The following is a 19,011-nucleotide window of genomic DNA, read 5'->3' as shown; positions in this document are numbered from 1 at the left end:
CCCAACTTTTAGTGATGTTGTTCCCAGGACCGGCCCTAGCCTAAATTTTTTGGTAAGCGAGTACATTTTTTGGCGCCCCCCTATGCAGTGCCCCTTTTACAGTGCCCCCAGTAGTGGTCCCCCCTGTGCAGTGCCCCTTGTGCCCCCAGTAGTGAGCCCCTTATATAGTGCCCCCAGTAGTAGTCCCCCTATGCAGTGCCCCTTCTGCCCCCAGTAATAAGCCCCTTATGTAGTGCCCCCAGTGGTACTCCTCCCTATGCAGTGCCCCCAGTAGTGGTACCCCTTATGCAGTGCCCTTTAAACAGTTCCCCCCCCCTATGCAGTACCCCCAGTATTGCCCTTTATGTAGAGTCCCCAGTAGTGGTCCCTCGATGCAGTGCCCCCAGTGGTAGTCCCACCCCCTTGTAGTGGTCCCCCCCTTATAGTGCCCCTAGTAGTAGTCCACCCCTTGTTGTGCCCCCAGTGGGGCTCCCCCCCTATGCAGTGCCCCAGTAGTAGCCACACCCTTGTTGTGCCCCCAGTGGAGGTTCACCCCCTATACAGTGCCCCAGTATTGCCCTTTATATAGTGCCCCCAGTAGTGGTCCCTCGATGCAGTGCCCCCAGTGGTAGTCTCCCCTTGTAGTGGTCCCCCCTTGTAGTGCCCCTAGTAGTAGTCCCCCCTTGTTGTGCCCCCAGTGGAGATTCCCCCCTATGCAGTGCTCCTGTAGTAGTCCCCCCTTTGTAGTAGTCCCCCCCTTGTTGTGCCCCCAGTGGAGGTCCCCCCATCATGCAGTGCCCCAGTAGTAGCCACCCCCCTGTAGTAGTCCCCCCTTTGTAGTAGTCCGCCCCTTGTTGTGCCCCCAGTGGAGGTCCCTCCCATCATGCAGTGCCCCAGTAGTAACACCCCGCCCTCTCCCCCCGAGTAGACACACATGTGTAATAAAAAATAAAAACACCTACCTGAATCCCAGCTCCTCATGACGTCTCTCCTATTACCCACTGCGGGATCCGGAAAAGCTCCAGCCCGGGTCCGGCAGTGGGCGCAGCAGCCAATGAGAGTCTGACTGACTCCGGCGCCGGCGGCTGTGTGTTTGTTACTGTGTAGTGCTGACCGAACTCCGTCCGGTCAGTGCTACACGCGCGGTGCAGCTGTGTCACAAAGACACAGACTGCCCGCAGGTCGCAACTGAGGCACCCTCCACTATATGGCGCCCTACTCAGCTGCGTACCATGCGTAATGGTAGAAACGGTCCTGGTTGTTCCCAACTTTTAGTGATGTTGTTCTCAACTTTTAGTGATGTTGTTCCCAACTTTTAGTGATGTCGTTCCCAACGGGGCGGCACCTACTACTACATCAGGACACAAACTTTTAGATCCACGCTCATATACACAGTACGATCCCATTGACATGACAATTTCTTAGCAAACAGTTGCCCATTAAAAGTAACTTCAGACTCTGCTGAGTAAATGTAGGAACAGACTTTCCTTATTAATTTAGACTTTGCAATTTTATTCATAAAATACAGCTTGTTCCTGTCTCATTAATGCCTTTAAATTAATAATAAAAGTGACGACTATATTAATAACGAGAGCGAGGGAACATTGGGATGGTTTTTATTATATGTCAGTAACGTATATTGGAACGGTGCCCTGCAGCCAGTATCAGTACTGCAGTGCCATCACACGCGTCGGCCACACAGCCTGTACAGCTGGTCGGAGTGTCCGGAGGACGCACCGGCTAAAGGTGCGGTGCTCCGGTCAAGGCGATCCCGCCCACCTACCCCCTGGGGTACAGCCTTATGACAGCATATGTTTAGGGGGAGGGGGCAGCAGCGCACAAGGTGCTCTGAAGCCCTGTTTCGGGGCTACATTTTGGTACTTTTTGGACTACTTTTTCACAAGTTTTTTTTACCAGAGAGGGATCCACCAGTGACCCATGCACAGACCAATGCCCGCGCCTGCACAGTACACGTGCCGATGCCGAACCAGGAAGCAGAGTTACAGTCAGGTGCATAAATATTGGGACATTGACAGAATTTTCATATTTTGGCCTCTATTTACCACCACAATGGCTTTGAAATGAAACAAACAAGATGTGATTTACCTGCAGACTTTCAGATTTAATTTGAGGGTAATTACATCCAAATCAGGTGAACATTGTAGGAATTACAACGGTTTCTTTATGTGCCTCCCATTTTTTAAGGGGCCAAAAGTAATGGGACAAACTAAACAATCCTAAATCTAACTTTCACTTTTTAATACTTTCTTGCAAATCCTTTGCAGGCAATTACAGCCTGAAGTCTGGAACGCATAGACATCACCAGACGCAGGGTTTCATCCCTGGTGATGCTCTGCCAGGCCTCTACTGCAAATGTCTTCAGTTCCTGCTTGTTCTTGGGGCATTTTCCCTTCAGTTTTCTCTTCATCAAGTGAAATGCATGCTCAATCGGATTCAGGTCAGGGGATTGACTTGGCCATTGCATAACATTCCACTTTTTAGCCTTAAAAAACTCTTTGGTTGCTTTTGGTCATTGTCCATCTGCACTGTGAAGCGCCGTCCAATGAGTTCTGAAGCATTTGACTGAATATGAGCATATAATATTTCCCAAAACACTTCAGAATTCATTCTGCTGCTTTTGTCAGCAGTCACATAATCAATAAATACAAGGGAAGCCATACATGCCCACGCCATGACACTACCACCACCATGCTTCACTGATAAGGTGGTATGTTTTGGATCATGAGCAGTTCCTTTCCTTCTCCATACTCTTCTCTTCCCATCACTCTGGTACAAGATGATCTTTGTCTCATCTGTCCATAGGATGTTGTTCAAGAACTGTAATGGCTTTTTTAGATGTTGTTTGGCAAACTCTAATCTGGTCTTCCTGTTTTTGTGGCTCACCAATGGTTTACATCTTGTGGTGAACCCTCTATATTCACTCTTGTGAAGTCTTCTCTTGATTGTTGACTTTGACACATATACACCTACCTCCTGGAGAGTGTTCTTGATTTGGCCAACTGTTGTGAAGGGGTTTTTCTTCACCAGGGAAATAATTCTTCTGTCATCAACCACAGTTGTTTTCCGTGGTCTTCCGGGTCTTTTGGTGTTGCTGAGCTCTCCGGCACGTTCTTTCTTTTTAAGAATGTTCGAAACAGTTGATTTGGCCACACCTAATGTTTTTGCTATCTCTCTGATGGGTTTGTTTTGATTTTTCAGCCTAATGATGGCTTGCTTCACTGATAGTGACAGCTCTTTGGATCTCATATTGAGAGTCGACAGCAACTGATTCCAAATGCAAATGTCACACCTAGAATCAACTCCAGACCTTTTACCTGCTTAATTGATAATGAAATAACGAGGGAATAGCCCACACCTGTCCATGAAATAGCTTTTGAGGTGATAGTCCGATTACTTTTGGCCCCTTAAAAAGTGGGAGGCACATGTAGAAACCGTTGTAATTCCTACACCGTTCACCTGATTTGGATGTAATTACCCTCAAATTAAATCTGAAAGTCTGCAGGTAAAGCACATCTTGTTTATTTCATTTCAAAGCCATTGTGGTGGTGAATAGAGGCCAAAATATGAAAGTTCTGTCAATGTCCCAATATTTATGCACCTGACTGTATATCGTAAGCTCTTCGCTGGGAACGGAAAGAGATTTTTTATCATTTCTCTTTGCAAATTTTTTTCAAAAATATCGCATCACATCTGCATTAAAAATGCAGATTGTAATAAACATGGCCCTAAATCTGGAATACATTTGTTCCCTTTTTTTCACTGTGGTGTGCTGGAGGCCAAATTGTTTGAATGGGCGGATTTTGTAATTAGATATATTTTTATTTGACATCACCATTTACACATAGTATAAAATATAGGGCCTGATTCAGACCCACTCGCGAGCGGCTGTCCGCTCGCAAGTGGGTCGATGTTATGGACTGAGCATGCGCACGACGGAGGGAGCTCCGTCGTGCGCATGCGCCAGACGCGACGAGCGAAGGAAAGTCCTTCGCTCGTTGTGTCCGATCAAAGGGGGCGTGCTGTCAATGTTGATTGACAGCACGCCCCCTTTGGTGGGCGTGCCAGGGGCGTGCCTCCCTGACGGGGGCGTTCCCACGGGAACGCCTCCCGTCAAAAGCCGGCCCACTGACATCACTAGTGATGTCAGTGGGAGTGATTTTGGCTCTGATAGAGCCAAAATCACTCCGGAGCTTGCGGTTGAAGACCTCAACCGCAGGCTCCGGCTCGCAAATTCGATGGTCGCGATGGTCTCGACCATCACAATGCACGCTCGTATAGCCTGTGGGTGGTGACCCACAGCTATACGAGCGTCCAGGAGGACGCTCCATGAAAATGGAGCCCGGCCCTCATTCAGAGCGTGCGCTCTGCTCAGAGCGTACGGCTCTGAATGAGGGCCATAGTCCTTGGTAGGCATCTGTCTGTTTGGGCCAATCTCCAGAATCACTGGACGGATTTTGATGCAGTTTTCACTATTCTATAGAGCATTTGTCAAGGGAGGTTTAGATGTAGGACACATTAATGTGTGACAAAGGGGAGCCGAGCAGTGACAGTTTTTAGTGAAGCAGGTCAATAAAAAACCGACGTCCGAGCACTTTCTTGGCTTACGCTGCCTAAACGTTGTATATATTACAATGATGAACTTTATTTTATAGCGTGTAGAGATTGATACGTATTATCCTATTCCTCCCGAAAAAAATTGATATAAGCCCTGTCTACTGATACAAATTTTTCTTTTTTTCCCTTTTATTACTGTATTTATTTAATTTATGTGAAAAATGATTCTTTAATTTCAAACGAGTCCAATTCCCGGTAATCTTCTGCGTTGTCATGGCAATAAATAAAGCACAGGGACAGACCCTTAACGTGGCTGGAGGTGTACTAAGTGTTTTGCTCATGGACAACATTACGTGGCGCCTTTGCGTGTCACGTCAAAACTAAGGCCCTCATTTAGAGGGTCTTGCAAGAAGTGAGCGCTCGTTCTGAATGAGGGCGGCCGCTTCTATTTTTAAGTGCGGCCTCCTGGTCGCTAGCTAAGCTGTGGGTTACCACCCACAGCTTAGCGCCCGACCAGGGTGATGGTCGCGATAGTCAAGACCATCGCGACCACTGGGGCTTGCGACAAGACCCTAAGGTTGGGTCTCGGCAGCCGCAAGTTCCAGGGAGCTTCCTGCTCTGATCGAGCAGAAAACTCCCCACTGACATCACGGCTGATGTCAGTGCGGCCGCCCACAAAACGGTAAACGCCTCCGTTTGTGAAACCACCCGCCCCGCCTACAAAACGGGCCGAGCTGTCGATCAACATCGACAGCCGACCCTTTTTGTAGTGAGCTCCGGGGCTTGCGCACGCGCATTGTGGCCGCTGCGCGTGCGCAGGGCCTAACCATCGACCCGGTTGCGAGCACTCAGCGCTTGCGACCGGGTCTGAATGAGACCCTAAATCTTTTTGTGTTGACATCAGGAGAAAAAACTACTAATGTCGTCTACAAGCCCGACTGTCAAATCCCGGCAGGGTACTAATGACAGGCGTCGAAATCCCGACGCCTGTCATTATACCTACTTCGGGAGCCCGCCGCCGCCATACCGATAGAAGGTAAGCCGGGCGGTGGGCACGGACAGCCGCGGGGGGCGGGGGGGGTTAGTTAGGTATGGGGCTCCCTGGGGGTACTTAGTTTTAGGCACCCCCCCTGGTGGTTTAGGGTTAGGCTAGGGGAAGGGGGGGTTAGGCTAAAGGAAGGGGTGGTTAGGGTTAGGCACCCCCCCACCCCCCCGGGAGATTTAGGTTTAGGCTGCGGGGAACGGGGGGTTAAGGTTAGGCACTAGGGAGGAGGTTAGGGTTAGGCACCCCTAGGGGAGGGTTAGGGTTGGGGGGGGTAGGGTTAGTTATACTTACCTAAGTCCCCTGTCTGGATTTCCACTGCTGCCGGTCTGCCGGCATCGGGATTTGAAGCCGGCGGTCATTCATACTGATTCCCTTATAAGACCTCGGTTAGAAAAGACAGAATGGGTATGATATACTGCCGGCCGCACGGCCGGCGGTTCGATTCCCGTCAGCGGCAGCCCGACAGGAGCAGAGTGCGACGCAGCGGAAGCCAGACAGCGCTGGAAATCCCGATCGTGGATAGGTAAGTATCCACTAACCTAACCCTCCTTAGGGGTGCCTAACCCTAACTTCCCCCCCAAGTGCCTAACCCTAATCCCCCCTCTAAGTGCCTAACCCTAACTACCCCCTTCCCCGCTGCCTAACCCTAAGTCCCCCCCGGGGGTGCCTAACCCTAACCCTCCCGGGGGGGGTGCCTAACCCTAAGTCCCCCCCGGGAGCCCTAAACCTAACCCTCCCCCCCCACGGCTGTCCGCTCTCGGCGCCCGGCATCACTACGATCGTGATGCCGGGCGCCGGTCTCCCGGCGTCGGGGAAATGCGGGCGTCTATATCTAGACGCCCGGCATTTCACCCTTGCCGGGATAAGAGAGTCGGGAAGCCGGCTGCAGGTATATAGGCAGTCGGCTTCCCGATTGCTTCTCGAAAAGACTATCACTGTAAATTCAAAATTGCTCCCATGCGAAGCCGGGGCGTGTCGCTAGTGTCCTATAAGCACCAAATACTATAATTCTACAGTCCCTGCAATAAAAGAGCTACAGTATTGCAGGTGACTGTACAGTAATAGTACTAGAAATAGCAGTGCAATGGTCCCTCTTTATATTTCGATCACCTGTAATGCATCCCCTGCGCTTGCTTATTTAATTACAGTACAATTCCTCAGAACTAATTATGTGTCCCAGTCACCACAAACCCATCCATGTCCATTGTGACTCCTGGGCCTCTTAGACAGTGTCCAGCGTAGTTGATACAAACCCATATGCTGTATTAATTCTCAGGTTATTAAGCACTAAGCTGAATTCCGCTCCTTGACTTGGCTGGGTTTGATCTGGCTTCTGTAATCATGACTGAAAGTAATAATCGCCGTGGTGAATTACTCATTACTCTTCCCCGCAGCTGAGTGGAATCAAATCACGAGCAATGGGTTCATAGCATCGGAACATAAACACTTAAGTATAATTGCATATATTTGCTCTACATAAATAGCTGCGTGGTGATCTGAAGGGAAACGTCTCGAGTAAAGAGGGACTAATGTCTGAAATTCCGTTTCTGTGAGAGAGGCTGCACATCCCTCCCTACTTTCTGGATTAGCTGCAATCGCTGCCTGGTCCTCAGTGCTTGTCACTCCTACAGTAATGCCGTCAGGAGGCGCCATTTACAGAGTCCTGTTAGCATCGCAAAACATTAATCAAAGCTCTCTCCCTGTGTTTACAGGACACCTGCCTGTCTCCTGAGTGCAGGGGAGGCCGGCAGCATTAAACCTAACACTTCAGCCACCAAGTGACTTTGTTATAGCAAAACCCACGCTGCGCCATGAGGTTTGTCTCTCAGAGACATAGAGTATTGTACGCTATGATCTCTCCCAAGTGGACAGCTGTCTGTCTAATGTAACGTCAGGGCCGAATTACATATCCACAATCCTCTAGGTGACAACATATCAGCCTAATGTTTAGAGACTGTTTGTTGGTGCACAGGTGTATACTGTAGCTATCTATAAATAACGTTATCTGAGCTGCAGGCGCGTTCTGTACCAAAGCTGGCCCGCAGGGAGATCACATGTAGACATCCTGACCAGTGTCATTTCATTGCTTTGGTCCATGGGGGGTTCTGATGTCAGTGAACGCAGATCTTTGCAGTGAATTAGCCACTGCTTGGTTGCTGGGGTATTCTCACCAGTTTGTCTAGTTTATGGGCAGCATAAACATTTCACCACTATCCCCACATTGCGAATCAAATGCCAAACATACAGTGGAACGAAAACAGGATGCACTCCGAAGAAAAGAGAGGGCTTCTTATAAAGCACTGGCTTAATTTTGTACTGGTGCTTCAAAAACTGTCTAACATGATTAACTAAAGTAGTGCCCTACTACGTACACGTATTCACTGCAGGTATCCATACAGGTGGCAATATCGAGTTCTCTGCTGCCCACTTTACTCCCTCCCTGAGTGCAGGTGGAAGTGCTGGTTATTGGCGCTTATCTCATGTAACCGTTTCCCTAAAGCCAGTAAGGAATCATCCACATTGAAACTTTTCCATTATGTAATTGAGTTATGAAAAGCAAAACACACCTAATTTGTTTTTCTTTTTTAAGATTTATTTTGTAATAAAATAATTACTCTATTTTCATTGCAAAGTGCTGACATACACCTACCCTCAAATTGTGCCAAATTGCCTTGTTGGTGTACCATGAAAGATGCAACTAAGGTGCACCATACTTCATTTTAAGCCCAATACACCCTACCCTCAAATTGTGCCAAATTGCCTTGTTGGTGCACCATGAAAGATTCAACTAAGGTGCACCATACTTCACTTTAAGCCCAATACACCTACCCTCAAATTGTGCCAAATTGCCTTGTTGGTGCACCATGAAAGATCCAACTAAGGTGCACCATACTTCACTTTAAGCCCAATACACCTAACCTCAAATTGTGCCAAATTGCCTTGTTGGTGCACCATGAAAGATTTAACTAAGGTGCACCATACTTCACTTTAAGCCCAATACACCTAACCTCAAATTGTGCCTAATTGCCTTGTTGGTGCACCATGAAAGATGCCACTAAGGTGCACCATACTTCATTTAAAGCCCAATACACCCTACCCTCAAATTGTGCCAAATTGCCTTGTTGGTGCACCATGAAAGATGCAACTAAGGTGCACCATACTTCACTTTAAGCCCAATACACCCTACCCTCAAATTGTGCCAAATTGCCTTGTTGGTGCACCATGAAAGATTTAACTAAGGTGCACCATACTTCACTTTAAGCCCAATACACCTAACCTCTAATTGTGCCAAATTGCCTTGTTGGTGCACCATGAAAGATGCTACTAAGGTGCACCATACTTCATTTAAAGCCCAATACACTCTACCCTCAAATTGTGCCAAATTGCCTTGTTGGTGCACCATGAAAGATGCAACTAAGGTGCACCATACTTAATTTAAAGCCCAATACACCCTACCCCCATATTGTGCCAAATTGCCTTGTTGGTGCACCATGAAAGATGCAACTAAGGTGCACCATACTTCATTTTGCTCAATATGTACACCTTTGGCGTAATTTTCACAATGCTAATGTGAAGGTATGCGTACCCTTTACACCACTAGTGGATTTGTGTGCTGTACAAGTGGCCAAAAATATGCATATCTAAAAAAAAACAGACACTGATATGAGTAGCACCATGCAGTACACTGCCACCATGGCAAATCCTAAGTCCCCCCCCGTACTCTACAAGTCTGTTGGCATGCGGCTGCGGTGCGAAAAAGACGCAAAAGTATGAAATTGGATATCCGTGCCATGACACATAAGGGGTGTTACACATCCTCTGCCGTATGGCATAAAATAAAGCTAGGTGAATGAGGAGACATCTGTATAACACAGTGATGTGGATCATGACACAAACAAATACCGTACAATGACAAGAAACAGGAAACGAAAATGGTCCTGCCCAAATGGGTTTACAATCTAAGAGGCATGGGGAGCATGAGGTATAATGTGGGATATACATCTACGGGCCGATTGCCCGTTCTGCCGACGCCGATCAGAATGGTATTTGAATAATATCCATTGATGATCACCGATCGGTCAGGGAAATTCAACATGTTAAAAATCCCAGACTCGCTAAGTCCAACCATGTTCAGGTCAGCATCGGGGAATCGAGATTGTCCAACATGTTGGATTTCCCCGATACCTCAGTATTGGCAGAACGGAGAATTGCCCTGATGCCAGGGTCAGAGGTACGAGAAATCCAACATGTTGAACAATATCAATTCCACGTTTCCAACCCAAAAATGGTCGGAATCGGCCAGTTGGGGATCTTTACATGTTGCATTTGCCCGATTCCCAGACGGATCACTGATCATCAATGTCCGCCGAATTTTGATCGCGATTGGTGGATGGAATTGGCATCGGCAGAATGGGGAACTGAGTGTCAGGTGTATTGCCGGCATTACCCAGAAATAACATGATTCCTAGAATGACTAATAATAACTGAAACACTGTATGGGTATTTATAGTTTTTATTGATGATGATATTATTATTATTTATTATTATTTGAAATGGAAATATGTGGGTTCAGAGCATCCTGTGTAACAGGAGAATACCATCTCTATATTAGCTACATATAATAATGAAGCAATTTGGGTACGTTATAAAATGGCCGCCCTCTTGTAATCTGCATTGTGCCAGATGTGCTGTTTATTTCAGCAGGAACTCAAAAAATTAAAACTCAACAAATTGCAAAGCACTTTTCCGTCATATTCTGCTTTTTCAGTGTTTATCATTTCCTCAGGGATGGCACCTACAGTATAAGCCGCTGTTCAAATCACTCCATTGACAGCACATATGTTCAGATGAAAGCTGAGAACTGATTTGCAAGTGTATAGTGAATTTAGTGAGGCTGTGTCAGCAATAATCTGTACCGTTCTCCTAGTCACATTTACTGTCTTCAGGCAGCAATTTCACCCAGGTATGAACTATGACGGACACTTATTTATTATTAACCACTTAGTTACAGAACTAAATAAGACATATTTTTCTAATAGGTTTCTATGAGTCTCATTCATTGCATCCATCAACACTGCTAATCTCAGTCTTTGCCTACGGCAATGTGGGTAGCTGCTTAGGGGCTCTAGCTTTCAATCCTGCCAACTGTCCTAACGCGCTCTCGCCCTGCTTTGCCCCTACTGTACATCCCACTGTTCATTTTTCTGTCCGATTTGTCCTCTGTGTCTGATATTTAATATACATAGAAAGTAATTTTTCATTAGGCTGCATATTATATGGAAGAAGAACAGACAGCAGTATCAATGACACAGCAGTTGAAGTGTGAAACCACGGCTCACTAAGGTCTCTTTAGGACCAAGACGCCCCCTTGCTTATTACAGGTAGAATAATAGCTACTCAGATGATACTGCTGTCTCTTCTTCCTCTGTAAATGGGGATGTCCTGCCCTGCACTGCAATGTGCAATTGTGCATCTCCCAAAAGGGTACGTAGGTTAGAGGTAAGTTGCTGCCTTCACCTTCCTTAGCTATGTTGTTGCTTATATTACATATGCAGTGTGTGTTTTTTTTAAAGTGTATAAGGGCAAAGGAATACTGATAATATAATGTTACCAGCATGTTCTCGGCATTACCTAGGTGAAGACACTTAACAGTACTCAGGCCCCCTATTCACTCAATGTACCCAATACATAACCCCTCATATCACTCACTGTCCCTGGTACACAGCCCCCTCATATAACTCACTCTCACACATCCCCATCACTATCTCCCCAATACACAGACCCCATACCACTCGCTCTTCCCAATACACAACCCCACCAAACCACTCACTCTCCCCATCCCCCATACACTGTACCCAATACACATCCCCCATCACTTTCTCCCCAATACACAGACCCCATACCACTCGCTCTTCCCAATACACAGCCCCACCATAACACGCACTCTTCCCAATACACAGCCCCACCATACCACCATAACACGCACTCTTACCAATACACAGCCCCACCATACAAAGGACTTTCCCCAATCACAGCCCCACCATACCACTCAGTCTTCCCAATACACAGCCCCACCATACAAAGCACTCTCCCCAATCACAGCCCCACCATACCACTCACTCTTCCCAATACATAGCCCCACCATACCACTCACTCTTCCCAATACACAGCCCCTCCATACAAAGCACTCTGCCCAATACACAGCCCCACCATACCACTCACTCTTCCCAATACACAGCCCCACCATACCACTCACTCTTCCCAATACACAGCCCCACCATACAAAGCACTCTCCCCAATCACAGCCCCACCATACCACTCACTCTTCCCAATACACAGCCCCACCATACCACTCACTCTCCCCAATACACAGCCCCACCATACCACTCACTCTTCCCAATACACAGCCACACGATACCACTCACTCTCCCCATCCCCCATACACTATACCCAAAACACATCCCCCATCACTTTCTCCCCAATACACAGCCGCACCATACCACTCACTCTTCCCAATACACAACCCCACCATACCACTCACTCTTCCCAATATACAGCCCCACCATTCCACTCGCTCTTCCCAATACACAGCCCCTCCATACAAAGCACTCTCCCCAATACACAGCCCCACCATACAACTCACTCTTCCCAATACACAGCCCCACCATACAAAGCACTCTCCCCAATCACAGCCCCACCATACCACTCACTCTCCCCAATACACAGCTCCACCATACCACACACTCTTCCCAATACACAGCCCCACCATACCACTCACTCTCCCCATACACTGTACCCAATACACATCCCCCATCACTTTCTCCCCAATACACAGCCCCTCCGTACCACTCACTCTTCCCAATACACAGCCCCACCATACCACTCACTCTTCCCAATACACAGCCCCACCATACCACTCACTCTTCCCAATAAACAGCCCCACCATACAAAGCACTCTCCCCAATCACAGCCCCACCATACCACTCACTCTTCCCAATACACAGCCCGACCATACAAAGCACTCTCCCCAATCACAGCCCCACCATACCACTCACTCTCCCCAATACACAGCCCCACCATACCACTCACTCTTCCCAATACACAGCCCCACCATACAAAGCACTCTCCCCAATCACAGCCCCACCATACCACTCACTCTTCCCAATACACAGCCCCACCATACCACTCACTCTTCCCAATACACAGCCCCACCATACCACTCACTCTTCCCAATACACAGCCCCACCATACCACTCACTCTTCTCAATACACAGCCCCACCATACCACTCACGCTTCCCAATACACAGCCCCACCATACCACTCACTCTTCCCGATACACAGTCCCACCATACCACTCACTCTACCGCATCATAGCCCCTCCATACCACCCACTCTTCCCAATACACAGCCCCACCATACCACTCGCTCTTCCCAATACACAGCCCCAGCAAACCACTCACTCTTCCCAATACACAGCCCAACTATACCACTTACTCTTCCCAATACACAGCCCCACCATACCACTCACTCTTCCCAATACACAACCCCACCATACGAAGCACTCTCCCCAATGCGCAGCCCCACCATACCACTCACTCTTCCCAATACACAGCCCCACCATACAAAGCACTCTCCCCAATTACAGCCCCACCATACCACTCACTCTCCCCAATACACAGCCCCACCATACCACTCACTCTTCCCAAAACACAGCCCCACCATACAAAGCACTCTCCCCAATCACAGCCCCACCATACCACTCACTCTTCCCAATACACAGCCCCACCATACCACTCACTCTTCCCAATACACAGCCCCACCATACCACTCACTCTTCTCAATACACAGCCCCACCATACCACTCACGCTTCCCAATACACAGCCCCACCATACCACTCACTCTTCCCGATACACAGTCCCACCATACCACTCACTCTACCGCATCATAGCCCCTCCATACCACCCACTCTTCCCAATACACAGCCCCACCATACCACTCGCTCTTCCCAATACACAGCCCCAGCAAACCACTCACTCTTCCCAATACACAGCCCAACTATACCACTTACTCTTCCCAATACACAGCCCCACCATACCACTCACTCTTCCCAATACACAACCCCACCATACGAAGCACTCTCCCCAATGCGCAGCCCCACCATACCACTCACTCTTCCCAATACACAGCCCCACCATACAAAGCACTCTCCCCAATTACAGCCCCACCATACCACTCACTCTCCCCAATACACAGCAACACCATACCACTCACTCTTCCCAAAACACAGCCCCACCATACCACTCACTCTTCCCAATACACAGCCCCACCATACCACCTACTCTTCCCAATAGACAGCCCCACCATACCACTCGCTCTTCCCAATACACAGCCCCAGCAAACCACTCACTCTCCCCAATACACAGCCCCACCATACAAAGCACTTTCCCTAATACACAGCCCCACCATACCACTCACTCTCCCTAATACACATCCCCACCATACCACTCACTCTCCCCAATACCCAGCCCCACCATACAAAGCACTCCCCAAAACACTGCCCCGCCATACCACGCTCTCTCCCCAATGCACAGCACAGCACCATATCATTAATTCTGCCCAATAGACAGCCCTCATATCACTCAGTCTCCCCAATACAGTGCCCCTATTCACTGACTGTACCCAATACACCGATCCCTCCTCACTCACTCTCCCAGGGGCACATACGGTGGGGGTGGGGCATACCTCACACATCTTGAGGTTTCCTTATGAACAAACTGCAGCTTGCTCTACCTCATGCCAGTGGACGGAGAGAAAGGTCAACCGCCAGTGAGGGCGCACGCTGGGCACATTGGTGTCAATGTGCACTTGCGTGATTACATGACAACTGCAGTATATTATAGCTAGTAACAATCCCTAAAGATGCTTATACATCATAATGTAAAAATACTGTGTTTAAATAATTAGGTGATGCACAACTTATCATTTGACATTCTTTATCCTTGCTAGTTAGCTAAATGCAAGCTGTTGTCTTCTGTAATCCTCTATAATAGGATTATATAAACTTCCTCTTGTTTAGTTACTTTTCCAGTAGGACTTCCTGTTCCTGTTATGTTGCACATAGTTGTTTTCCTGATGTAACACTGTAGCCTCAGAAATAAACAGGTTCCTTAAGCCTTATTATATTTATTTATAAAAGTTTCCAGTAGAGTTTCGTAAATTTAAGTAGTTTTTCTTTAACAAATGTTTTCTTTTTTCACAGTCTTATTATGTGGAGCTTATGCATTAAAATGTCTTATCCCTCACTTGGTGGAAAGGAACCTTTTCGTCTTTTGTCTGCTAGATTCATCCCTGTAGGGGCTTAAATCGTGTAACAAATGTGTGTATCACAGACGCGTTTCGCTATTTTTACTTGTTATGTTCTCTACGTCTAGGACTGTGCAGAAGTTCCAGCAAACTATCCGGCCTAAGTGTCCCCTGCTCCTTGCCGAGCCCTCAGCCTAGCCAGATAATCTGCGAACTCCAGAAGTGCTCTTACTGTGCCAATCTCCTGGAGAACCCAGAGCTGGAGCTCAGCGACTCTGAGAGCTGCGAGTCCGACACCAACGGAGTGTACGAGTTCACGGAAGACCTAAGACACGGAGACCTAAGGGACCAGGTGCAGAGAGGGAGGAAGTTGAAGAAAAAAAGGGGAAATAAGATCTACAAACTCTGGGAGGAATTCACCAACCGTCTGAAGAGGATCGTGGACAGCAAGTACTTCAACCGCGGGATCATGATAGCCATCTTGATAAACACGCTGAGCATGGGCATTGAGTATCATGAGCAGGTGGGTGACATTCTCTATGCTGGGTGCTTGTGGAAATAAGTCTTGAACAGTGTGTTCTAATTACAAGTTTCCTATGGTTTTGTATGCACTTTCCTTTGGTTGTCAGCGGCTGAGCTAGGTTGTCAAGTGCAGCCTCAATAAAAGTCATGGTAAATCCCATCCCCCTCCCCGAAAGTTCTGTTTTGTGCCATAGGTTATGGTTGTGTGGTTTATTGGATTGGGTTGTGATCTTGTTTCATTAAGATTGATGCAAAATATATTGTGAAACTGGCCCGCAATGAGCTATCATGAACAATGTTGCTTCATTTTCTAATTCATTGACGTTTGAAAGTACAAAATGTTATTATGGACTATCCCAGCTCTGCAGGAGCACTCCCTAATCTCCATGTCTAATGCATATAAAAACTTCAGGGTAATGTAATTCTACATATATTTATTTTTTTATATAAGTCTCTGTCTCACAAGCAGGGTCAATATTTTAAATTAAACAGCAGTCAGGGACAGCTTTTCAGCATTGATGAATCTGTAAAGGATATTTCAATTTAAGGAAACAAAGAATGCTCAGAAGACCATATAAAAGTGCAGTGATCGCTTTCATACAGTGGCAGCCATTTTGTGGATTGATGGCTGCCACTGCCATGGAAATGCAGCTCTCTAGGAACCATGCCTCATAAACATTGGTCATGATGTGCCTCAGGAACTCTTATTCCAAATAGGCTTCATTCTAATGAATATTGATCGTGATGTGCCTGTTATATCTGTGCTCGGCTGGTCGAGTCTAAACTGAATCATTGGAATGGTTGCTGACTTGTTCACCTGTTATGATGATGTCAGCCTGGCGTTGGCCTGGTCGACTGTGATTGGTTTGCCAGCAGTTTTAATCAGGTGCTGGCTCTTGGGCCTTTGTGAGTTGTTCTGTTCTGGCTGAGTCTCCTGCAGGATTCCATTTCTTGCCTTGAGGCCTAGTTCTAGCTATTTACATACTGCCTAGGAAGGATTGCTGATTTCTTCATCTGCTAAGTATCCTGGATATATTCTATTAACTAGTATTGCTAGCAGATGTACACCTGGCTAATATACTACTCTGGATAGCCCATGTGTTTTGAAATATATTATCCTACAGTTTGCTGTATATCTAAAGCTGGGGTAGCCAACCTCAGTCCCCGAGAGCTACTAACAGTTCACGTTTTCCAGACCACCTAGCTGGTGCACAGGTGTAGTAATTACTCACTAACACATTTGAAAAGATCCACAGGTGGAGCTAATTATTTCACCTATGATTCTGTGTGGAGACCTGGAAAACATGCACTGTTGGTAGCGCTCGAGGACCAGGGTTTGCTACCCCTGATCTAAAGAAATTACTGAGTTTTGCAATTACTCTCATGTTTATTCAATTATCATTCTGGAATTATTACTATTGCTTAAGAATGTATATATTACTAATGTAGTCAAACTATAACTGCATATTCTTTTGTTAGCTGCTTAAATAACTAAATTGAATTCTTGTTTGTTACTAGCTTGCATTGACGTTAACTGCAGGAGAGTATTCTGGTAATCACTCTTTAGGAGTGCTATTTGTATTACCAGGGGTGGGGAACCTTTTTTCTGCCGAGGACCATTTGGATTTTTAGAAAATCATTCGGGGGCCATACAAAATTATTAACTTAAAAATTTGCCTCCTATATTTGGTTAAAAATTTTCTTAACTCACCCTTAATGCGATGGCTGGAACTGCTTCTCTTTGGTATGGTGCCAGGCCGAGTCTGGAGGGGCAGTCCCTATGGATGTGTGACAGGCAGATTGATAAGGCAGCCCTGGGGTCCTCTCAGTCCTTACCAGCCTGATGACAGCACTGACTGTACACACCCCCTGCTGACGGCCCGCGGGCCGGAGGTTCCCCACCCCTGCTTTAGACAGACTTCTTCTATCTAGTGTGGGAAGCTAAGCATTAAGGGATTGGGTTTATTCCTGGATGGGAAGTCTCCTGAGAATGTAGGTGTAGTTCCTAATATGAGTTCTTATGGTTCATATACACGGGGCGATTAAAATGAACGATAACGATATCGATCATATCGTTCATATCGTGGATTTTTTTTGGTCCCTTCCAACCCACCAATGACCTACAATGTGCGGGCACGTATGGACTATAACGATATCGTCCATTGCCCGTGCATGCAGGTCAACCTGGTCAATATCAACCTGGTTACTATAGGGACCCGCAATTGTTGATCGCGGGTTGTGGGCCGTCGTTGGTGGTATGATATCGATCATCCAGCACTCTGGGAAGGTGCAGGACGATCAGTCAGCGATATCGTTTTCGCTGACTGATTGTACCGAGTGTACGCACCATTAGAGTGTCACATTTCTATGTCTATCTATATTTTGATACCTGCGCTTCCTGCACTGTTATTACTTTAAGTGTGATGTCCACTCGGCAGCTGAGTACCTATGAACAAGTGTGTGTTTCGGGAAAGGGGGTTGTTATTGGTGAAGGGCACTTTGTTTAGGTTTTGACAGTGCAGGAGTTCATCAGGTATCATAACAGCTATTGCACTTATTCCTAGGAGGCCGCAAAGTCATAAACATTGATCATGGTGTGCCTCAGCTATTGCACTTATTCCTAGGAGGCCACATTCTCATGATTATTGATCATGATGTGACTGAGGTATGGCACTTATTCCTAGTAGGTCATGAACATTGATCATGGTGTTCCTCAGGTTTGGCATTTATTCCTAGTAGGCTGTATAGCCATAAACATTGACCATAGTGTACCTCAGGTATGGCTCTACCGTAGTAGGCTGCATTTTCATGAACATTGATCATGATGTGACTCAGGTTTGGCATTTATTCCTAGTAGGCTGCATAGCCATAAACATTGACCATAGTGTACCTCAGGTATGACACTACCGTAGTAGGCTGCATTTTCATGAACATTGATCATGATGTGACTCAGGTATGGCACTTATTCCTAGTAGGCTGCATAGTCATAAACATTGAACATGGTGTACCTCAGGTATGGCACTAATCGTAGTAGGCTTCATTCTCATGAATATTGATCATGGTGTTACTCGGGTATGGCAATTATTTCTATTAGACTTCATTGTCATCATGATGTGACTCAGGTGTGGCACTTAGTAGGCCGCATTCTCATGAATATTGACCATGGTGTGTTTTGGGATTGGCACTTAATCCTAATAGGCCGCATTCTCGTGAACATTGACCATGGTGTGCCTCAGGTATGGAACATAATCCTAGTAGGCCGCATTCTCATGAACATTAACCATGGTGTGCCTCAGCTATGGAACACAATCCTAGTAGGCCACATTCTCATGAACATTGACCATGGTGTGCCTCAGGTATGGAACATAATCCTAGTAGGGATCGGTATGAAATACCGCCGGCCCTGTGGTCGGCAGTTCGCATCCCGGCAGCGACAGGCCGACAGAAGCAGAGTTCCCGGCAGCGGAAGCCCGATAGCGCTGGAAATCCGGATCATCCTAAAGGTAAGTAAAAACTAACCAAACCTAACCCTAACCCTAAGCTCCCCCCCAAGTGCCTAAACCTAATCCCCCCTCTAAGTGCCTG

The 19,011-nt window shown here is 47.0% G+C and overlaps 1 protein-coding gene across 4 annotated transcripts in view; it reads left to right on the top strand.

Annotated features, from left to right (window-relative positions):
• CACNA1H (calcium voltage-gated channel subunit alpha1 H) overlaps positions 1–19,011 on the top strand; it is a 577,698-nt gene that overhangs the window by 403,600 nt on the left and 155,087 nt on the right. For all 4 annotated transcript variants that reach the window (XM_088464812.1, XM_088464813.1, XM_088464811.1 and 1 more), the window contains one exon: positions 15,033–15,427. In XM_088464812.1, the coding sequence (XP_088320938.1) occupies positions 15,033–15,427 (395 nt within the window). The remainder of the gene's footprint in view (positions 1–15,032; positions 15,428–19,011) is intronic.

This window comes from Taudactylus pleione, unplaced genomic scaffold (assembly GCF_031769625.1).
Source record: "Taudactylus pleione unplaced genomic scaffold, aTauple2 ptg000061l, whole genome shotgun sequence".
In the NCBI taxonomy this organism is placed as follows: domain Eukaryota; kingdom Metazoa; phylum Chordata; class Amphibia; order Anura; family Myobatrachidae; genus Taudactylus; species Taudactylus pleione.
The sequence above is the reverse complement of the archived record's forward strand: the minus strand, read 5'-3'. Positions and strand labels throughout refer to the sequence as shown.